The sequence below is a fragment of the Martes martes genome (assembly GCF_963455335.1).
Source record: "Martes martes genome assembly, chromosome: 11".
Lineage (NCBI taxonomy): Eukaryota > Metazoa > Chordata > Mammalia > Carnivora > Mustelidae > Martes > Martes martes.
The window spans coordinates 67,646,571-67,670,701 of record NC_137899.1 but is presented as its reverse complement, the minus strand read 5'-3'; the positions used below and the strand labels follow the sequence as shown (position 1 = coordinate 67,670,701).

General features: G+C 44.1%; 1 protein-coding gene across 1 annotated transcript in view; it reads left to right on the top strand.

The window, feature by feature from the left end:
- ELMO1 (engulfment and cell motility 1) overlaps window positions 1-20,010 on the top strand; it is a 524,906-nt gene extending 504,896 nt beyond the window's left edge. The window contains exons 21-23 of the mRNA XM_080817991.1: window positions 3,594-3,676; window positions 12,593-12,670; window positions 18,582-20,010. Of these exons, the coding sequence (XP_080674117.1) occupies window positions 3,594-3,676; window positions 12,593-12,670; window positions 18,582-18,782 (362 nt within the window). The 3' untranslated portion in view covers window positions 18,783-20,010. The remainder of the gene's footprint in view (window positions 1-3,593; window positions 3,677-12,592; window positions 12,671-18,581) is intronic.
- The last annotated feature ends 4,121 nt before the right edge of the window (window positions 20,011-24,131 follow it).

Genomic DNA, 24,131 nt, shown 5'->3' with positions numbered 1-24,131 from the left:
CCCTTCATGGCCTAGATGAAAAGCCAGCCATGATCCTGCTCTGGCCTTAGGACGTCGTTCTCGGAGAAACTCTGACGCAGCTGATGCTCGAGTTCCCCATTGCAGACGAGGAAGATTAGGCTCCCAGCACTTCAGCCCAAAGTGGAACAGATCCAGTGGTGGATCTAGAATTCAAAGCCAGCCCATGACACCAGCAGCACGTGTCCCTCCCACTGCTCTGAACTGCCAAATTAGAGATCCGATTCTTCACTGACTGTGGAGGGATAGGCTCTGCCCGACCCCCCTCTGTGTGGCCACTCACAGGAACCTCTATGGAGCTGTGTATACTGCAAGTGCTCATGGCTCACTAGCTACTTCCTGGGGTGGTTTCTGCCTCAGTTTGGCTCCTAGTGGTGAAAGCTAACCTATTTTGGTGGTCACCCTTCCTTTTTCCATTGTATTTTTGTTTTAAATCAAAGTTCCTGTGCTTTCCACAGATATTAGCCACCGAAGAGTTTCCTGGAGTATCTGAAGTGATCACCACATCCAGGGCTGTGTACAGCATGATTTGGGGTGCTGATACCTTCCACACATAGGGAGAAGCCATGACCAAGCTAGGGAGTGTAGAATAGAAGAAAAAACAGTCCCAGCTCCGGCCCCCACTAACTATGTGGCATTGCATAATTTACTTCCTCACTGCATAATTTACTTCCTCTCTTTGGGCCTCAGTCTTCCCATCTGTAAAACAGTAGTATTGAATGAGATTGTCTCAGTCTGGCTCAAACTGAGAAAAGGATTGGAAGAAATGAGACCATGCCCCAAGCACTTAGAGTGGGGTGGAGGGCGCCGGCAGGGCCCCTTTTATTTCTCCTTTCTCTGGGCACCGCTTCTTTTTACTGCTCCCACATTGAAAAAAAAAAAAAAAAAAGCCTGTTGGAAACCCTCGCCTGACTTTGAAGGAGTCAGGAGCCCTCTCTTGCCTCCTCAGAGTGTAGATTCAAGAGACACCAGCCTGATTCTGCTCATGGGAATAGAAAGGACGGCGTTCTAGCCCTTCTGACACCTAATCTTCCAGTGCACCTGGAGACAAACTATGCAAAGAGCAACCTTTAAAAGCCAGACTGTATTTTTAGAACTTTGTGTTTCCTCTTAGCCACAGTCCTGGGAGTAATACAGCAACTTGTCTCCTTGACAGGGGACAATACGTATAAAAAAAACAGAATATGTACTGCCATGAGAACAGTGGAAAAGTGCCTTTTCTCCCCTGAAGCCTTCTCATTAGAGACTCTGAAGACTACTCCCACCATCGACTTTTGTGTTCCTCTTGTCCGGTTCCATATGATGGGTTTTCAAAGCCAAAGGGTAACTTAGTATTTATAGACTGTGGAAACTCTTTCTAGTTCGTTGACTGTGTTATATATGATACAACAAAAGACTTTTTCTGCAAAGTACTTATGACTGGAACTCCATCTGAGGCTTGAGAAGGCTTTTGAATGGGTGGGTTATCTCTTCCACGAATTCGCTTCGGCAGTGGAGCTCCATTTCGAAAAGTAAACACAGTCAACCCAGTTTCCCAAAGTGCCCAAATGTCCCCTCCTGGGGTTGTGAATAGACAACCAGATTGATCACTGAGGGGAATAGGGATGATTATTGGTTATAATGGATTTCAGAAGAGTTTGAAGTCAGTGAGGGGTTGTGGTCAAAAGGAAGTCCAGGAATTATAGGGTTAGGGTTAGGGTTAGGGTTAGGCTTAGAGGCCAGAAAGGCATCGAAGGTAAATGATTATGCCACTCTAGATAGGCTGCATTGCTGCATTACGCTGCAGGAACAAACAGCTCCCAGATCTCAGTGGCTTACGGCAAGAGTTTATTTCTCACTCATGTTACATAACTGGCCTGGGCCATGGAAGGACAGTTGCACACAGCCCCTCAGACCAGTGGCTCCCGTGCCATCCCACAGCTGTGCCATCTGGATGGAGCATGTGGTCTGTTGGGTTTCTGAAGGGAGGCTGGTGGACGTGGACTTTTTACTGCTTCCTTCAAGAATAGACATGCATGCCATCATCTCTCATGTTTCACCGGCCAGATCTAATCACATGGCCCACCTAACTGCAAAGGTTGCCGGGAAATGTAGTCTTCCACATGCCCAGAAAAAGGAGGAAAGCCAGATATTGGTCAGCACACATGATGCCTGCCAAAGTGATCTAGAATCAGGACTGCAAGATGAAGGAGCCGATGTGGTGGGACAGACAGCAGGGGGTATGTGCAGAGATTCCTGGAAGAGTTAATTTCAACCCCACTTTTCTCCAGGGTTAGAGAAAGCTCTAGGGCTGTCAATAGATTTGAGCAAAGTCTTAGCAATTTTAGGGGACCTGGGAAATGTGAGCTTTTAAAGGGCCTCCCTATTATATCATTTTGATATTCTATATGTTTCATAATTTCATCTTCATCCAAATCTCTCCCCCACAACACAATTCCTCAGTAAAAGTATATGAACCTTAATTATGAAATCTCTCATCATCTTTGTCATTAAGGGAGTCTGAGGCATTGATTATTAGAAGTTTCTGCAAATCCTAAATGGGCCCCAGGATTCACAGTCCCTTGTGGGACTAAAAGATTAGGGATTGGAGAGGGATAGGTGACTTCACAGTTTTAGAAAGTGTGGTTCCAAACCATTTTACTGCCTTCTCTCTCTTCGATGTTCTTGACAAGTTTTAAATGTACAAACCTGTCTGCATCTTTTATCTTCCTCCAAGTCCTGAGGAAGACATGAGATAACATCATTTTATCTAAATCCATTATTCTCAGGATCTCCAAGATAAATACCAGCTACCATTTCCCTATCAGAAAATAATGTTCTCTTTCTTTAATTGAGTTTACTTTCATTGTCTATAAAAATAGGGATAAAAAAATATATATATATACACATACATACACACACATATATGTATGTATGTGTGTGTATGTATGTATATGTGTGTGTGTATATATATATACATATACATATACATATACATATATACACACACACACACATACCTGCCTTACAGAGTTGCTGTGAAAATTAATGAGATGGTAGAGAATGAGAATTTGGAGAATGAGTGTTGAGATCCAGATCGATTTTTTTTTTTTTTTTTTTGGGTAAGGTTGCTTCTCCTCCTTACCCAAAACTCAGAATCAAATCGATGCAACTGCTGTAGCAAGAGATAGCAATGTGTGTGAAACACCTGGCATTGTTCCTAGCAGCAGGAACTAATACCAGTATTAGTACCATTGGTGGTAGTATTATTACTGCTGATTCTGATACCATCACCTTTACACAACGATGATGGGTTTTTCTAGGGATTTGTTTTAGTGAACCAAATTTTCTGCTTGTGAACATAGATTTTTCTCCCCAGGGATGCTTTTTAGCAGACTATAAGAATCCATTTTAGTTTCTGGTCCTGGGATTTTGCCTCACTTCCCTTTCTCTTTTTACCTCTTTTCTTTCCTTGTGTTGCAGTAGTTTCAGGAATGACAACTGTGTTCGCAGACTCCGGGCTCAGTCCTGCTTCTTTCCTCTCATCTCTGCTCTCCCACGGTGTAGTGACTTTAATTTTCTCTTCTGAATTGCAGTGCCGGTGGCAGATATCAAAGCTGTGGTGACGGGGAAGGACTGCCCTCATATGAAAGAGAAAGGTGCCCTTAAACAAAACAAGGTATGATTTCCAAATTGTTGCGAACAGCGCTATCTCACAGTGCAGCCAGAGACGGCGGGGGGGCCCAGCCCCACGTTAGGAGCAATGCGCGTGTGCGTGCGCGTGTGCGTGCATGAGTGTGCATGTGCGTGCGTGCGCGTGCTTGTGCTGTAGCACGTCACTTACTCAGCTCTCCTTTTTCCTTTCCTGACTGCTTTTATATCCCTTAGCCTTATGCTTTCACTGATCACTTTCAAATCTCTCTCCCCACCTCTTCCATTCTCTCCCTTCCTGTCTCCTGACAACCCTAGAAATTGCCTCCCCACTGTTGTCACCCAAGCCACCCTCAAGCCTGCTCCCCTCATCCCCACCCATTCTTTGGGCCTCTCCTCACTTCCCATTTATGTTCATGCTCTCCCTTCCCTGACCTCCACTCCAATCTCTTCCATTTTCTCCTGCTGTCCTTACCTTCTTGGTAGCCTCTGGGGTCTCTGTGAAGCCTGGGAAAGAGGATTCAAAACATTTTAGAAAATTTAAGGGCGTGGTAGCCTTTAGCGTCATGGAAAGTGTGTGAAATAACTCAAACCCGTATTAAAGGGGAAATTTTCCCCCAGAGGTGAATATTGCTTAAATCCTCTTCATATCACAATATTTTTCACCCTCTCCTCCTAGTTACCAACCAGGTGTTGATCATAACAGCCCAGGTTCCATACTAGAGAGTGTGGGAGGAGGCACTATCTGAAAAGATGGAAGAATTTCCTTTGCCCCCACTTTGGAGGTGTTTGCCCTTGGAAGGGCCACCAGGGAGCCAATTCTTTGTTTCTACCTCTCGCATCTTGTGATACATAGTACCCATCCATGAACAAAATTATCTAGATAGATCTGGGTGCTCCAGTCACCTTGGTAGAAAATACCCCACAGATCAGTTATACTGTAAAAGTACTACTTAGGAGGATAAATATACTGTAAAGATAACTGACAGTAAGATCATTGGTTCGTAAGTCACATAAGTATAACTCACCTCAACTCAATGTGAATTCCTTCTTTGTCAAGCCTGTCACAGCACCATCATATAACGCACTTAACTTACAAGCACACTGATACAACGGTGTGCCTCAGAGTCTGTGGGTCACCTGTTACACAACATTTCTCTCTTGTTTGTGATGTGGGGAAATAGAGATTTTACCGCTCATCAGACTTCAGAGGAGCATCCTTAACTACACCAGCAAGGTCCCAGTCTTCATGGTTTGCCTCCTCAGCCACCTGACATGCAGAGCACAGTCTCGGGGAGCACTGGCTCAGCTTAGCCCCATGGTTCTAGAACACTTGGAGCTGAGCAGGAAACAATGTGGGGAAATTGGCAGCAATAAGAGTTTATAACCCAGAGAAGGCCAGGAAGGGTGTAGCTGGCAGCAAAACAGATTGCCAGGACTCATGCGCTCTGAGTAGAGATGGAGAGCATTAGGTAAAATACATGTGGAGAGACTGCTTTCAGTTCCAACATGTAAGGTGCTTGGGAATTTTCATTCCTATCCTTATAGTAAGAAGAAACTGAATAAAGTGAAAGTCAACAATTTTCTTGGACTTACCCAAGAACTGAGGTTGCAGGGCAAACCACCACCCTGGAATCTGGAGAGTCAAGAGCATCCTGAGAGCCATAGCCCGATCTGCTCACTTGATGCAGAATCCACTGGAGCTAGAAATCATAGGATCCCTTAAATGACCATTCTGATAAATTGCTGTAGGCTGAGTGTGGGTTAGTGTGAGTTTGAGAAGCTTGGGGTTGCAGTCTTCTGGGGAGCATACTTTCATGGGCTTTACCTACTGTAAGCCTAGCAGATTCTCACAGTGAAGAACTGAAAAGGACCACCCCTTATGTCTCTGGCAGGGAAAAAGAAAGAGTAAACATGAAATATGCCAGAGCCTTCTCCATAACAAAGTTCTGTCCTCCAGACCCTTTTTTCCTATCTAGGGCAAGAACATTTCTCCCATTTCATCTCATTTTAGCCTTTCTGTCTCAACGGTGGTGTTGGGGGTGGGGGAGACATAGTCAAGTCAGAGCCCAAGGAAATGGATAGGAAACTATGCAGCCAGGCAAAAGGGGAGAGGATAGGAAGGGAAGTCTATACCATTTGAGAAGGTGAAAGCCAGAAGATACAGAGCCCCTAGAAGATGAAGATTTAATTGGGAAATTATAGAGTGCTATTAATCACCCATACCCTGCCAATATACTAATAAGACTCCAAGATAATAAAACATTGGATTAGGGCAGAAAGATCTACAAGACATCAACTGTCTCTGAGGAGGAGTACTTAGGGAATCCCAAAGTCAATAGAGGAGATGAAAAACGGGAACACTAGAGGAATTTGAAGCCTCTGGAATTTATAGCTACAGCAAATATTAAACATATCCCAATTCCTCACCAGATTAACATACATCATCACCATAAGCATCTATATCTCCCACTTCCTGTTGCCTAACATAACATGTCTGGATCTCAACAAAAATTTTGGGCATGCCAAAAAGCAAGAAAAAATAGCCTGAAGAAACAAAGCAATCATCAGAACCAGACTCCATTATGACAAAGATGCTAGAATTATCAGACAGAGAATTTAAAATAACTAGATTATAAATGTCTTAGGCTCTAAAGGGAAAAGGAAACAACCTGAAAGAACAGATAGGTAATGTAATCAAAGAGGCAGAAACTCTAGAAATGAGACAAAAGGAAAGACTATAAATAAAAGTACTGTCACAGAAGTGAAGAATGCTTCTCCTTGGTTTATCAGTAGACTTGATGTGGCCAAGGAAAGGATTAGTGCCTTAAAGATGAGTCAACAGAAACTTCTAAACTGAAACAAAGAGGGAAAAAAATGAAAACCCCAAAGAACTGAGAGACAATTGCAGACGGTATAACCTATGTATAATTAGAATACCAGAAGAAAAAAAGAATGGTACAAAAGAAATATTAAATCAGGAATAGCTAAGGACAGTCCAAAATTAATGACAGACATAAAACCACAAATCCAGGAAATTTAGAGAACATTAAGCAAGATAAATATGCAACAACAACAATAACAACAAAAACCCCACCCATAACATTTAGGCATGACATATTTCAAATGCAGAAAACCAAAGACAAAGAACTAACAGGATAAATTCCCAAGTCCATTATTACATGGGGATTTCAATACCTCTCTGTCAGTAATTGATAGATGAAGCAGAAAGAAAATCAGTAAAGATATCGATGACTTAGAACAGCACCATCAGTCAACTTGATCTAATTACCAGTAATAGAAAATCCACCTGACAATGCAGAATACGCATTCTTGTGAAGCTCACAAGAGACATTCACCAAGACAGACCACATTCTGGGCCATAAAATATATCCTAACAAATTTAAAAGAATAGCAGTCATACAAAGCATGTTCTCAGGCCAGAGTGGAGTTAAGCTAGAAATCAGTAATAGAAAGATAGCTGGAAAAATCTCCCCAAATACAGAAATTTGAAAATACACTTCTACATAGTTCAAAGGAGTCTCAAGAGAAATTACAAAATAAACTACATGGAGCTAAAATGTAACATCAAGATGTGCAGGATGGGACAAAAGCAGGGCTAGAGGGAAACTTATAATATTAAACACATATCTATTAGAAAAGAAGAAATATATAAGATCAATAAAGTTTCCACCTTATGAAGCTGGAGAAGAGCAATTTAAGCCTAAAGCAAAGAGAAGAAAAGAAATAATTAATATTAGAGTTGAAATCAGTGAAACTTTTGAAAGCAGGGAAAATCAACAAAAGCAAAACTTGATTTTTGGAAGATATTAATAAAACTGATAAATTTCCAGCCTGACTAACCAAAAAAAAAAAAGAGAGAGAGAGAAGAGAGAAGACACAAGTCACCAATATTGAAACAGGTGTGGAGATGATGATCTCATTGGCGCATATGACACATGTGGGTGGATGTGGCCTTCCTGTGTTAGACTCCTCTCCCTGTATAGGAGACCAACAGAACAGAGTAAATGACATTTTCCAATCTATTTTTTTTTTTGCCATGACCTTCATGGAAAAGTGGGTGGACGGATGGATGAATGGGGCACACTGCTATAAACATAGAGATATGTTAGCAAGTGGAGGCTCTTCCCTGGTATTCACTGGTCAAGATGTTCCAGTCACCCCCTGCTCTTCCAGGCTACCTTGAGGGCTGAGACAGGCAGTATCTCCCCCAGCCTGACTCTTTCATTGCCTGTACATGAAAACCAATTGTCTTGCAAAGTTTCCAGCGTTCATACACCTGGTTCATCAGGCAAAACATCAAAAGGCAGAAAGGAAACCCATGGTTCTAAGACTTTCCTGCCTCAATCCCCCATACCACACCCCTTCTTCTAGTACTCCACAAGCCTGCTGCTCCCTACCTCTGGGACTTTTGGTAGAAAGGGGATTATCTGCAGCTTAAAAAGAGAGCTGACAAAATGTGTCCACAGGAGATCTGTCGGTACATGGTAGTGGGCAGTAACCAATGTGTGTTGCTGGCTCTTCAGACAGTTTTCCGAACTAGAGGGTAGGTTCTGACATTTTATACTATGGGACTTTGGTTAGTTCAATTGCTGAGCAAAGCAGACTTCAACATTAGCATCCATAAGGGAGACACCTCGTTCATAGCAATACATTGGTAAATGATCAGACTTCTCACTCATTCTGCATCTGCTCTGCTGGGTGCTGTCCAAGGTTCTAGGAATAGAAAAGGAAAGGAACCAATCTGACCAGGTCTCACTGATAACAAATAGGGATATATTTCACATAGCAGAAGCTTCCATCTCACCATGTCCTGGAATCCAGCTTTTATTTTTCTAGTGTGATTCATGAACCTACCATAAGAAACAGATTATACTAGAAGCTAATGTTCTAGCATCAGCTTGAAAACCCTGGTCTTAACGCAAAGGCCTTTTATTGAGATTTGCTTCATTTCATACTCATATGAGATTGAGTATCTTCTTTCTATCAGGTCTGTGCCAGGAACTAGGAATTCAAAGATAAATACAACCTAGGCCCTAGCCCTGGGTGTCTAGTAGATGTAAGACTTATGTGCCAACATGCAATAATGATCCAGTGTTTTCCACTTCTGGGACATTTAAATACAGAGAGAGCCTGGGAGACTTGAGAAAGGCTCCTGGAGGAAATGGTGTCCGAGGTGGGTTGAAAAGGAATTGCTAAGGGAGGGAAAGCAAGAGAAAAACTTTCTAGGAAGAGGAGAGAGTATGTGAAAAGGCACAGGGTGCTTCCAACATAGGACGGAACATCCTCTGATTGAGAAACATTGAATTCAGAGTATAGGATTGAGAGAAGACAGAGAGAGCAAACTGAGAGAAGAAAATGGGTTGGAGAACTACTGGCTGATAATGCTAAGATATATTGGGGCCAGAAAGTTATAGCTGCCCAAAGAAGGCCGTAGCCTCTATTATTTTATGTACCACATGAGTGAGTAATTTTTGCCTTCTAAAATAGAAACTCAAACTCAAAGATCTATAGATGAGCAGCCGTGTATTATAGCTATGAAATCTACTGCTATGCCTATAGCCATATTTAGCCCACTCACATGCCAGGTTATATCCTGTGTTTTTGCCCTCAAGATGACCTGAGGAGATGGTAGAGAACTGACATAGCTCAAGGGAATGATGGGAAAAATGGCCAAATGGGACCTTTCACCCCAAAACAATATAAGGAATGGCGGCCAGCGCCTATACTAAAAATATGTTGCATAGGACTCTTGTATTCAGTCTCTCATTTAACCCCTGGAAAATGGCAGTCTACAAAACAAGGTACTGTCCATGCCCAGAATTTCTCTGAGCCTCCCCTGACCCAGCATGCCTTGTCACTCCTCCAGGCCCCAGAGTTGAGGATGGGGTCAGAGACTCCAGGGCATGATTGTGAAAGATGGGAATTAACGGAATAGAGGATGAAAATAAGGAGCTCCTGAACACAATTTTTCACAGAATTAAATCCAGAGGGAATAAAAGACCTTAGGTTGTGAGTAGCAAAGCCCCAGAGCATCAGATGTCTGAATGCTGTGGAGTGCGATGAAGCCCCTGAGGGGGACACTGCCCCAGATCCGTGACTGCTCCGCTACCACCTCCTGGCACCTCTGTCCCTCACAGACGGTTTGGACAGGTGGCAGCTTCTAGAGTGTTAGTCCAAGAGGTGCCATCACTCCCAGCTCTGTAGCCTCTATGCTTGAAGTGATGAAGAGCTGACCTCTATCAGTGACTCAATGACAACAAGCCAGGAACGTCAATAAAACTCATTATAGGCGATAGCAGCCTTTAATGCAGGCATGTGGATCAGAGAATTAATTCCTCCCACCCCTCCCAGGCAGCTTTGGTGAAATGAAAGTGGGGATTGACATTCTCACGAATTTCCCCTTCCCTGCCTGTGTTTATCAGGAATCTAGGTCATGACGACTCTGCTCCTTCACATCCTCACTGGTTTGCGTCTTAGGAGGGCAAAACCCAAAGTTGTCAGGCCCCCTCCTTTCTCTCCCTTCTATGAGCCTCTGCAGGAGAGAAGGTGTCCCAAGGACAGCCACACGGACAGTCTGGTCTCAGATGACATCAACACCTAGTCAAGAGGCTGCGTCTGAGCTCTGATGGTGTTTACCCTGGCTGTCATTAGCAAGGGGCTGATTCATGTGACCGCCTAAGCAGAGCGCCGGTTGTCCAGCCTCAGCCCAGAAATCCATTCGTGAATTTCACCTCTGAAGGTCACCTGGGGCCATCACCATATACTGACGGGTCATTCATAGCAAAGCCCATCCTTTCCTTTTTCCCCATCTCTCAAGCAGGAGCCAGAGAGTTTTCCTAATGAATGATATTGAGATTAGTATGAAATCATAATTTATGTCAGTGTTCCTAATCTAAAAACTATCTTTATGAATTTTCAAGATCAGAGCTTATCATTTTATTGAAAAAAAAAGTTTTACATTTAAAAAAAAATAATCACCTATGATCCCAGCCCCTTAACATAATTATTTTCATTTCACATCATTTGCCTCCAGTCTCTGTCCACAGGTAGACATTGTTCCTAACTGTGATCAGTATGTAAATAATGTTCATTTCTCCTGCTTTTTGTCACTTAAGATCAGATCTTTGTAACTATTACACTAAATGGCTGGCTGAATATATTTCTCTGTTAATTTGTGATTTCTTTAATGGTTTACCCAAATTGGGGAAGACATTTATTTGGTTCTCATGATACATTCTTCCAGGTAATAATGTGTGCGGTGTTGGCTTGCTTTTCGATTTTTTAGGACTAATCCCAGAAATGGGATCCCTGGTTCTTGATATGGATTGCCTGACTTTTTTTTTTTTCTTTTTAAAGATGACACCAAATTATGATGCCACTAGTAGGGCCCATGACAAACTCAAAGTCCCAAGAGAGATGCCAAAGTTAATGGAAAAAATGTTTTGGTGAACTCTTTTTTTTAAAAAATATCATTGATCCTCACTGGGCAGGCATGAATAGAGGCCCGAGGAAGAAGAAACGAAAATGGGGAGACAGGTGGTTTGCGGAATAGCCCCCATTTCTGACTTGGCATTCTTTCCTTCACTTACTCCTGTTTCTGGCAGGGTGAGGAGGCTGTATGAGTTTGAGATACCAGTAGTTCTGGGCTCAGAACAAGAACTGCTCCCTCTTAATGAGGGGGCAGCTGGAGGCGAGTCAGACCCAGACGAACCCCACGAGAGCCCAAATAGCCGGATGGTTGACTGTGTCAGGTGAGGCTTTCAGGTCATGCAAGGCCTTCAGAATTCACCTGGCAAGAACTGTTTAACCCATTTGAAAGTCTAAAATCTGGAGGCATTGGCCTTATCAGTCTGCCTTCCATCCTCTTTCTGGAGCATTCTTGCTGTGAGTTACTGGTCAAAGGCAAATACTCTGACAGATGTTAGGCAGAGAAGGATGTGGAAAGATCTGCCCTCCTAAGAAATTATGCAGTGTGTGTGTGTGTTGTAACAATGCAGAGCATGGGTACACTTGGCCCTTTCCCTCCAGATTAGGGGCTTTTAGGGTGTTGAGATGTTCCATGACTGTCTTCCAAAGGTTGTGTCCCACTAGCTGCTCAAACCGATAGGATAATCATTGTCCCCAATAATATGCAGCACATATAATTTGAGAAGTATATTTTAACATACATACTAGGCATGACATTGAGTGTTTCAGCCAAGGCCATACAGCTACAGTGAAATGACAGTCACTTATTCCTTGGCCCTTTGGGTCTGGCTCATAGCCTGCAGATAGCAGATGCTCACCAATGAATGAACCCACATATTCTAACATTGGGCCCTTGCTTGACCTTTATACTCTGCAGCCTCTGGATAACATCTAAGTTTTATGTAGCCTTTGCTCCATAGTACTTCAAAGAGCAAAGGACCTAAAGATAATGAGTTCACCCACAAGCCTCATTGGCTCCCATGTAGCTTCCATGTTTTAGGAAGTTCATGCCCCTATGGACAACTGTCTGGGGGTGATCAATGATAGAGCAGCCCTTAATCTGCTGGTTGGGAAAGAGTTTACTATTTCTCATGTCTCCCTAGACCTAGAAGGGAGAAGCTAAAGGAAGAAGACTATCATGGCTTTGGGGTTATGGCTTTGGACAATGATTTAACTTCTCCAAGCTCCTTCCCCTAAAAGAGGAAAGATCACACTTGCTACAAGGACTATCTTGAGAATTAAAGAGTTGGTTCATGCAGACCTCCCCTAAATAGAAGGACATGTGCTGTGAACCTTGATAAAAACAAAAACAAAAAAACAATCCTTCCTCCTGTCAGCCTCACTGCTGCCTCTCACATCTGGACTCACTCTGTGTTCCATCTGTAGCCACTTGTACCTGCAGAACCAATGTGGCCTTTTTTCTCAATGTGGTGTTTTCTCTGATTCCTTGTAGGAGGTGCTCGAACTTGCTTTCTCCATCTTGTATGACTCAAACTGCCAACTGAACTTCATAGCTCCTGACAAGCATGAGGTAAGGGTCTCAATGGGGTTAATTTGTGAGAGAATGTCACTTTTTCCTTTTGCTAGAAAAACAAGCAAGAGAGAAATATTGTAAAGAAATTTCACTTAAAAAAAAAAAAAAAGCCTGCCTAAGAAAAATCATGAACAGGGCACCTGGGTGGCTCAGTGGGTTAAGCCTCTGCCTTCGGCTCAGGTCATGATCTCAGGGTCCTGGGATTGAGTCCCGCATCAGGCTCTCTGCTCAGCAGGGAGCCTGCTTCCCCCTCTCTCTGTCTGCCTGCCTGTCTGCCTACTTGTGATCTCTGTCTGTCAAATAAATAAATAAAATCTTTAAAAAAAAATCATGAACAAAGAAATATCTCGTAGATTTGGAATAGAATGGAAACTTCTTTTTTTTTTTTTAAAGATTTTATTTATTTATTTGACAGAGAGATAGAGATCACAAGTAGGCAGAGTGGCAGGCAGAGGGAGAGGGAGAAGCAGGCTCTCGGCTGAGCAGGGAGCCCGATGTGGGGCTCGATTCCGGGGGTGGTGACCTGAGCCAAAGGCCAGAGCCACCTAGGCACTCCAAATGGAAACTTCTTTAAAAACCGCCAGTTATCACCGATTCAGACTCTTACTAGCTTGACCAAGAGTTCATGGTAAAGAAAGAGAATGTACAAATGCTTCAGCAAGGGCATAATTGTCAACCCTGAGGAAGAATCAGCCTTGAGGAAGCTTTGGTTTCCATTGAGTATTGGATTTTGAGTCAGGATCTTCCCAAGATAAACTTGTCTCTCTTCTTTAAAACATTGGATGAAGTAGGTTTTCTACCATGTTTCCTTAAGTTATTTTAAGAGATTCAGGGCTGTCTCTGCTGTTGGAATTTTATTTTTAAGATGATTTTATTCCTTTTTGACATCTTGTTATATGTATAATTTGTTTTTCTTCTTGAAGCACGCCTGTCAGCTATATTTAAAATATTTAGCATAGATCTAGGAAAATGTATTTGTAAGGTGAAATACAGCTATGGTTGATGTAACTCGTTCTCTTGTAAACGAGAGCCCAGCATTATGCTCCAAACTCTTATTTTTAGATGATACCATTCAAATTTTTGTTTTACATGTGGTTGCATAAACAGCTTTTAGAAAGGAATGGAACATTTTAATAGAATCTGACTTTTGTTTCCCATTTCCCCTAGGAGACTCTGCTCATTTAGAAGTTATTCAGTATCTGCTTTTCACTGGTTTAAAGCTTTTGAATAAAATCGTACATCCCAAAGAGAGAGGAAAGATTAGATGCAAATCCTGCATTTAGAATGGTGCTTAAATGTAATTCTGTGTTACTTGACATTTAGTTTGCAAAAGGGTATGACTTTGTCTTCATCTTTCTGAAAATAGATACTGAGGCCTACTGCTTCTCTTTTTAAATAAAATTGTGGTTATATACAGGCAGGCCACCGTATTAAGAAGGAGAACTGTGGATGTTATTTAAATCTAGGCAAGGCTGTTTTCTCCAGTGTGCATTAATTCCAGATAAGGACAAATGTTCTCCGACTGCCAAATTTTTATTTGTAACTGCCACCTTTTATTGATACGGGGAGGTGAAAAATGCCATACACTTGTGAACACTTTTCATTTCTTCAGCTCTCTTTCATATGTATTACCTCATTTTATTTGCATAATCACTCAATAAAACAGGAAGTCCTATTACAGATATCTTCATTTATCATATAAGGAGAGAAGCCTCCCCAAATTGAATACCTCAACGTTAGTAGGATAATAGTAACTGCGACTAGCCCAGATTTCTCTGTGTCAGGTACCATCCCGTGTCTTGTGGACGTTCACCTCACTTAATCTTCATCATACCTCTGAGAGAAACAAACTATTATGGCCATTTGATAAAGGAGGGAAATGAGTCACAAAGAGGTTAAAAAGCCTGTCCAAGGGGCGCCTGGGTGGCTCAGTGGGTTAAAGCCTCTGCCTTCGGCTCCGGTCATGATCCCAGGGTCCTGGGATCGAGCCCCGCATCGGGCTCTCTGCTCAGCGGGGAGCCTGCTTCCTCCTCTCTCTCTGCCTCTCTGCCTACTTGTGATCTCTGTCTGTCAAATAAATAAAATCTTAAAGAAAAAAAAAAAAAAAGAAGCCTGTCCAAGGTCAAACTAGTAATAAGTAATAGAGCTGGAGTTGAAACCACGGAGCCTTGCTCCAGGGTCCCTGTCTCCTTGGTCCCTACACTGTGTAGCTAGGGAGGCAGGAAGCTGGACCAGACCTCCCCGCTTCCGGCCTGAGCCCATCGCCCAGTGTCGGCAGTTAATCACCTCAGGGCCAAAGTGGCGCCATCTGTACCCACGCCGAGGCCCAGTTGCCCCCCTCCAGATTCCTAGCAAAGCAAAACCAGAAAAGTCATTTATTTGTAAATATTCCAGTGTGCCTCTCTAAATAACAGCATCCATTTTGAAACCAACTACAGTTCCATTCTCACAGCTGATTCGTTACCATTTTGATACCACCATCCGTAGTTGGTTTTCAGACTTCTCCCATTGTCTCCTTTGTGTGTTTTATTTCTTCTACGCTTTGTTCAGATCAGCATCCAAAGAAGATCCATGCATAGCAATTGGTCAACATGTTTCTTCGGTTTCCTTGAATCTATAGGTTCCTCCCTTTCTCTCTCTCTTTCTCTCTCTCTCTCTCGGGAGCATCTGCTTGTGCTCTTCTTCCTTGCAAGCCATTCATTGAAAAAAACCAGGTCATCTGTCTGGTAACCTTGCTGAGAGTCTAGATTTTGCTGGTTATAATTAGGTATATTAGTTCACTGTGGCCACGGTCACAAATGACCGCAAATTTAGCGGCTTAAAACAACATAAATGTATTACCTTACAATTCTGGAGGTCAGAAGTCTGATGTAGGTCTTTTGGGGGCTAAAATCAAGGTACTGGCAGGGCTGAATTCCTTTTTGGAGGTTCTAGGGGGAAAATCCATTTCCTTGCCGTTTGCACGTCTAGAGGCCACCGGCATCCCTTGACCATGGCCTCCATTCGCCCACAACCGTGGCGGTTGAGTCTCCACACCACCTCATTCTGACCTCCTCCTCCGTAGTCAAAACTCCCCCCCATCCCTTCTCTCGCTCAGTCCTATCCTGTTTCCCTCTCCCACTTTTAGGGACCCTGGTGATTACATTAGCCCCAGCTAGACAATCCCAGAGGACTTTCCTATTTGCAGGTCGGCTGCTTAGCGCTTTTAATTCCCTTTGCCGTGCACCCTAACATACTCACAGGCTTCAAGACATGATTTCCCTTCAAAGGAGGTGTTCTTCTGCCTACTGCAAGCTGCGCTGTTATTTCACAGGTTATCCATTTCCCATGGTTCCAACTGAGTGGTAGTCAGAGGATTCATCCAGTTGAGGCTCAACGTTGAGCAACAGTGATGTCGTATTCTTCTGTGGTGTCTGGTTGTCTCTCTTTGGGGGATGTTAGCAGCCATTGGTGATTTTGGCCTAGATCCTTGGATCCAATAGACATTGCAAAGGTTGATATCTTAATTTGGTCATTCCTTCTTCTTTATTAGTGGAAAACTGGCCTCATATTTGAGGTTATACAGTTTATATGGAATAGGGAGGATAAACCCTTGACCATCCTTGTCAGTCTTCAGAATAACGCACATCTTCCAAATGAGGACGGCGAGGTGGTTTTGGTGTTTGAGCATCGTTATGAAGTAATGGATTTAAACATATTTGTGTTTTAATGGGTTGCAGTGATTGTCACGGTCAGTGTCCAAATAATCCTGTCTAGAGAAAGTACGAGCACCTTCTAGTTGGCTTCTGAGTCCTACTGACATGACCCCAGATGTCTTGGACAACTTTTAGTCATGCTGCTATGACAAAATATGCCAGGCTTATCTGCCTTTTCTCTGTGGAGCCATGGTCCCTTCTGGTAGAAAATGGTATTTAGCAACCAGAATCTGGCCATTAGCTGTGCATACTATTACTTGGTTGGTCATAATTTTTAGGCCTTTTTAGGGGAAAAGCTAGGAATTATGTTATTTCTTTAAAGATAAAATACATTTTAAGTTCATTTTGATACTTTGAACTCAGATTCAGTCCTACCAAGTTTTTATTAATTGGTTGATGTACTCTTTAATAAAATGTTCTGGGCCTGCTGCTTTTCAAAAGAAAGGCACCACAGAAGTGTTGTTTTGGGTTAATCTGTACTGGGAAGCTGGCCAGAACTGGGATGTCTGTACAAAAAGCAGTAATCCCAGGACTTAGGGATTTACGGTCAAACAGCGTTAGGGCCAGAAGGGGCCTCAGAGCGCATGGAGTTCAGTGGCCCCCACATCTGGAAGCGTATCAGAATTAGCCGGAAGCTTTTCTAAGTAAAATTTACTCACCACAGATCTACAAGTCAGGATCTCCAGGGTAGAACCTCAGTATCTATTTTCAGGAAGGTTATTTATGTGGAAAGTAACGTTTAGAGGAGTTCAGAATCTGTCTAAGGTATTTGTGCGGACGTGAGTACTTGCAGACTGTCTTAGCACTCAGCTGGAGTTTAGATGGGTTCAGTGCTTTGGCAGAGATCACAGAGCCAAGGGGAAGTTCTACACTTTAGGGCTGCACTACCCAGACACACATCCTCGGAATACACCCACGGTGCATCTCCTTGGCTTAAAAAGTCCTGCCACTGGTGTGCCTCATGGGAAGATTCCAGATCGCTGTGGCTTAGGGTTTGTAAAGGGCTTGCAGTCCTATAGTACATTTTGCTTTGAGATCTGCTGTTATGCTCCAGGTAACCACAGTGGAAAGGACAGGCTACATGTAGGGTTGGAATTGTAACTTGACCCAGTGAGGGCAGAAGAGGAGGCAGCAATCTAGAGCTCATTCTAGAAGGAAGTCTAGTCTGACGGTAAGAACAGAACAAATGCTATCACAGAGGCTACAGAGTACTAGGAGATCCTAAAAGGTGAGTGGAGCACAGCATCCAGAATGCAGGCTGTTCTGTCAGATGCTGGCAGCAGAAGCCAGCTGGGCCACCACATATCTCGGCTCTAATGCCAAGGCCCAGGGCTCTAGGAAGGGCAGGAGCAAAGCAGATCCTCAGAAAAAGGAAGCAGAGTTTCTTTCTTCAAGGAGTCCACAGTCTACTGGAGAAACAAAAGGCATGGTCAGTTTTAATGAGAAAGGAAGAACCAGTTCTTAGTTGGGTGCTCTGGAGGGCTTTCCAAGATCAGCACTGTCCCCAGGAACCAGGCTTCCAAGACCTGGAGGAGAAGAAACCTGGAAACTAGAAACTCAGGGAGAAGAGACAGGCAGCCAGTCCACCCCCCATGAAGATCAGCCAATAATTTTAGCCATTTTGTCCCCCAGACACTGGGCAGCAGAATGTTATTGCCCAGCCCTTTGCAGAGAAATGCTGGGGTGGGACTACCGTTGGCTTCAGGGTAAGAGCCGGCTGTCATCGTGAGTGTTAAGAATCCAAAAGGAGAAGCAGAGATTAGCCACTAGACTAGGAACTATGCTTGGAGTCAGGAAAGAAGCAGGCTTGGCTTAATGCTGAGTCTGGGCATGCTAGGATATATCCGACCAATAGCTTAAAAGCAGACTCACTGGTAGGATGTTGGAGGTGTGACGTTGTGAGGTCACGCAGAACTCAGATCCTCCTGCTATTATAGAAGAAGCGTCATTTGCACTGAAGAGTGCAGGTGCACTAGAGTTAGATCGCTTGAGTTCCTGTCCCGCCCACTCCACCTGCTACCATGTTCCTCAGCCTCTCGGCACCTCGGTCCTCTCACCTGCAAACCAGAGATGTCAACTTTATAAAGTGGTGATGGAGGCAGAGCACTTAGCACAGAGCCCAGCACATGCTGAGTGGTCATTTTTAACCACTGTCACTACTCTTGTCATTGTCATCAGTAGTCAGTTACCCTTGTCACTTCCTTTTCCACCAGTACTGTATCTGGACGGATGGGCTGAATGCATTACTGGGGAAAGACATGATGAGCGAGCTGACCCGGAATGACCTGGACACCCTGCTCAGCATGGAAATCAAGCTCCGCCTCCTCGACCTGGAAAACATTCAGATCCCTGACGCACCTCCCCCCATCCCCAAGGAGCCCAGCAACTATGACTTCGTCTATGACTGTAACTGAAGTGGCCGGGCCCAGAAGCGCCCCCCTCCAAAACTGGAAAATCGAGCTAATGGGAGAGAAGAATGAAAACACACCCACGCCTTGGAACCCTCTCGCGGTCAAGAGAAGCTGTGGGTCAACACTGTCTTTGGCCTCGCCTCTAGCCCCAGCATTCTTCTGCCCCTACCTGGCGTCTTGCTCACTGCCCTGATTCTGTTTCTAGACTCCATTGCTTTAGGTCACTTCCCACTGCTGCAGTCTCCTGGTGGGAGCAGAGCAAAACCCGCCACCAATAAGAGAGCCAAAGGGCCCTTCCATCCGGACCCCCTGCCCAACGCCCAGCAGGCACATCCTCCCTCCCTGGAGGGGCAAGCCGGCAGCACCAGACTGCCCCAAAGCTTGCCCGTCAGACCGAAGGGAATGCCCCAGTGCTTGTGTCTGGAAGAAACAGCCTAGCTGCCAGAGAAGACCAAACACCACCTCCTCGTTCCCCTTCTCTCTGGAGTCTGCTCACACCCCCAGTTCCCTGTGATTCGAAATCTGCTTTCACATCCCTTCCCTCCTCTGTGCAGGCCTTTGCCTTGTGCTGTTCCTCTCTGGTTCCAGGAGCAGCAGCAGCAGCCTCGTCAGAGCCGTGGCCGCACCGGGTCTCCCGGACCCAGTCCCAGGTCCCGTGCCCACTTCACGTCTGCACTGTGACCGTGACCAACCTTCCTTCCTCGCCAGCTAGTCTTGGGTGTCCTCTCTCTGCCCCAGCCCACGCCTGCCCTCTTCGGGCCTCACACCCTCCCAGCCCCTTAGCTGAAAGCACAAATGGTGAAATCAGTCGTCATCCCATCTCTAATATACTAAACCGAAATGCCTCTGTGGCAGGCGGCCCCCCTCGACGGGTTTGGTGTGTTTGGTGTTAACCTTCTCCTGGGGGTTCTGCTGTAACACAGGCCCCTCAGGATGGTCAAGCTGTCAGACATCCAAGTTTACATCATTGTAATTATTACAAGTATTGACAATTTGCAAGGGTTGGGGGTTGGTTGGTTGTTTTGTTTTGTTTTGTTTTTTTGCTTTGTTTTTGTACAAAAGAGTCTAACATTTTTTTGCCAAACAGATATATATTTAATGAAAAGAAGAGATACATAAATGTGTGTACTTTCAAGGTTTTTTTTTTAATTATTTTAATCCTAAACATCTTCCTGAGAATAACATTCCCTTACACATGCTGTGGAATAAAATGAATTGTGATGAGTTGGGGAACCGGTGTTTTGATTTGGTGACTTGGTGCTTGCCATTTGGTCTTTAGTGCCGCTCTAGAGCTTGCCAGCAACGTCGCTGGCCCCACCCCAGACCTGCAGAATCAGGTGACTGGTGCACACAGCAACTTTTGAGAAGCGCTGGCTTAGGGGACTCAGCCACAGCTAGGTCACCCAAGACTCTGAGCGTCAGTAAAGCACGTTCCTTCTAAGAAGACCATCGCAACTCACAGCGTAAGTCAGACCCACTACGTGAAAATACAAGTATTTATTTTGCACTGTTGCCTCCTGACGGGGACGTTCCTCTTTTCTTCCCCCTCACCATTATAGGATGTCCAGAACTGACCAAATTAAACACATCACACTTTGAGCGAGCGCATTTAACCATGGAAAAGACTGCAGCCCTGTGGAGCAGAAATAAATTGAGTCAAAAACGAAATAAATCTAACCACGAATTAATAAGATACGGGTCAGAGCCCCGTAAAGGATTTTTCTGAGGTCAGTTCCACCGGACACGTAACTGGATCATAAAGTCTGAGGGCTGTGAGGGCTGTCAGAGACGTCCAGGCATGCAAATGCAGCCCAGGCCGCTCCGGACTCACCACCGGAGTGTTCCATACCTTCAGGTCACTGCTCCGGACCCTCATCAGGATGTGCAATTACAGATCCAGTTGAGTTGAGATGACATGGTCCAGGGCCCTCCGTAAATTGCGGGAAAAAAATCCTTTCTAATCCATAGTAATTCACAGGCAATTATGCTTCCCATCAGAGCACTTGCACCTGACTGTCGAGTCGATGTGTCCTTTATCATTAAGCCTTAATGACGTTAACCTATATGTCCTTCTTGTTGGGAGCGCGTATTACTCATCATCATGATAAAAAGACAAATGTTAGCTAAAAGAAAGTAGACAGAATCATACTGTTCTTTACTTCGAAGTTCCAGATCTGTCCTTGGAAGGGAAATTCTTTGGATCAAAGTATCTGAGGTCCTGGGACTCTGGGTTTAAGAGACAGGGTCCATCCTCTAACCCTTGCTGGGAAGAACCAGCCCCTCTCCCTTTTGGCCTTTGTGCTTTGGTGCATTGAATAGAAACTAACCCTTTCAGATGATGAAGAGAGCATTCTCCTACCTCTCCTTAGACCCTCCCTCTATGGACAGGTGATATCTGGAGAGTGTGACGTCATTCCCTCATTTTGCAGCAGGATGGTGCCGGTTGCTGTCCATATTTGAACATCTCAGCTCATGGGGCTCAGCTGCCAAGGCTTCCCAGACAGTGAGACTTCCCCCTCCAGCTCAGCTCCTGCTGCCTCAGGTTTCCAAGCCTGGGCCAATCGGGAAAGCCAGGGGTGTAGTGACATAGGAAGTCGAGTTTGTCACCAGATCCACGCTGCTTTCTTCAGTTGGGCTTTACCTGAAATAAAACTGAGCATTGCATTTGAATCTGCTGATATTTTAATTCCTGTCTGGTTTTTTTATTCAGAACCTGTACAAGGAAGGGTAATAAATTGGCCCCCTCAAATTCAACTACTTACAAGGATAAGAAAACCTAACAGTCATTACAAAGGAAAAAATGCTGGGCCGAATGTTTCTTGAGTCTATTTGCACATCCATCCTAAACCAATTAGTTGGTTTCCAATTCTCAAATAAAGCCTGTCCTACCACCTGCTCTTACAATGAACTCAGCAGGTGTCCCGACGCCATACATGCCTTTACTCTATTTTGTTGTAGTTATGCAATATTTTACAATTAACATAAACCTTTAACTTAAAGGAAATAAAACACCCACACCATAACCAAAAATGTGCTCACCACTAAGCACTGGGCATGCAGCAAGAATAAAATATGTAAGTCTAAGGTTTGCAAAAAAGAAGAATAAAATCTATGAAATCAGGAAAGTTATAATCAAAGAAGTTAGTGAAACATAAAAGCAATAATTGCAGCACAGTGTGGTAAACAGCATATAAATATGTACAGGGTAAAGAACTAGAAAGAGGTCATGCTCAACATGTTTGATAACGAGATAAAGGAAAATAAGAAAGGAGAACTTTGAGTTCAGTCTCAAAAGACGGCAGACGTTCACCATGCAAGAAATGAACACTGCAGGCGGAGCATAGTGTCAAGGGCATGGAGGCATGAAAATCTATGACTGACTGTTCACAAACCTATGTCACTCGGTGTGGCCGGTCTGTAGGATGCCTACAGGAGAGGGTACTACTGCAGGGCAGGCAAGGCACAGAGCCTAAAAAACCTGACATAGCTGGCAAGGGACTTGGACTTGAGGGCAAGACAATGCACTCAGACGAGGGATGGTGTCGGATTTGCCACTCAGAAATGTCACAACGACAAAACACCCCCGTGGGGGAAAGACTGGAGTGGGAGAAATTGCAAGCAGAGATATTAGCAAGAAGGTGATGGAAATAGTCCCAAACCAGAACCATGGAGCCCAGACTCTGGCACAAGCAATGGGAAAGAAGAAGAGAGCAAAGGTATTAAAGAGGCAGAACTAGCTGCCTCTCAAGGGACAGAGAGAGAATGCAAATGACTTCTGAGTTTCTGGAATGAGTAAGCAGATAACAGAGCTGTTTTTCTCTAAAATCAGGAAGAGAGGAGGAACAGGAGATTTCAGGAAATGATAATAAGATGAAATCATAAACTGTGAATTTGTTGGACTTTTCCAAACAAAGAAATAAAATCTTGGGTAAGTCATTTAACCACTGTGAGCATCTTACCTCATTAATGAAATGGAAATCTCATTACTTGAGAATACTATGGATGGGGTGGCTAGAACCATCAGTGTCCGGGAAGTAAGTCCCCTCCCTTCCCCAACCACAGCCGCCCCTTTCCTCCTATCCCTTCCTTTCCTTTGGTTTGAATGAACCATCTCTAGTACATCTCAAACTAAATGGCATGTTTCAACCAATGCAGCCTTCTTTCTGAGAAAGAAAAATAAGCAAAGGAGAGGAACAAAGGAGAAACTGAAGATGTTAACATACTTCCTGAAATAAGGATTTTGATAACTTGCAATAGAACCATAATTTAAAATAAATTTGGGGGGAAAGGAGGTATGGTATAATCCCATATGAAAATAGAGTTATACACTAAATTTTTCTCCTAATGTAATTACATGTTTTCTGACATTTAATGAACACTTCAAGTTAAGTGGGCTTTTTTAATTCAGAAAAATAATTAGAACACATCCAGGTGAAGGAAGGGAATAATTATACCAGAAACATCATGTAAAGAGAGTTGCCAACTTGAACATTAAATCCAAATTTCCTCCTGGAAGCCTGTGTAAATAAGGAAGCCAACTGGGATGTAAAGCTCTCATTTTCTTAGCAAAAATTTTATTCCACCATAAGAAAACCACCTTTCCCAGGCACCACATTTTGGAGGAGATGTGCTATTCAAAGCACTTACCACCTTCAATAGACACCTCTTAGCAGGTGCTACTTGTCTGTCATTCTGTTTTGCAGAATGAAAGGGGTTGCCCTTGTAGCCTTGTAGATGAAAGCACACAGGCCATCTGAGTGCTGGTGTGGGTGTAGGGAGCGCGTGATTAAAGAGTCGGAAGAGGATCCTGGGAATAGACCAATGGAAGAAGGGTTGGACAGAGCAAGAGGGTCAGAAAGCACGGACCGAGTCCAGGGCCAGAAGAGCTGTGCGAAGGAGAAGAGCAGGGTCTGGGAACTCAATTCCACTGAAACGTAACCAGGCACTTGCTATGCACCAAGCCTGTTGCACAGGGATATAAAAATAAGAAGTGGACTCTGTCTTCAAGAGGCTCATTATCTAAGACAGGACAGAGAGGCAAATAAATACAGTCCATGGCTAAGAAGACCATAGCGTCCCACCTACTGAGCTAGCACTCAGAGCAGGTGACCGCCCCTGCCTGGAGGAAGTGGGGTCTGACAGAGTGGGGGGGTGGGGGAGGGAACCAGAAGCCACCAGGTGATAAGAGAAAGAAGGCCGAGCTGGATCCCTGCTTGTCCTTTGGGACTCTTTTTGGTCGTCACTTTCCCTGGAAAGTATCCCCTAGATATCAAAGTCAAGGCTGGAGACTCCTCTGTGCTCCCACTGCCACCTCTACTTACCCTGTTGTTACGGAGGCTTTCCCTGTCTTCC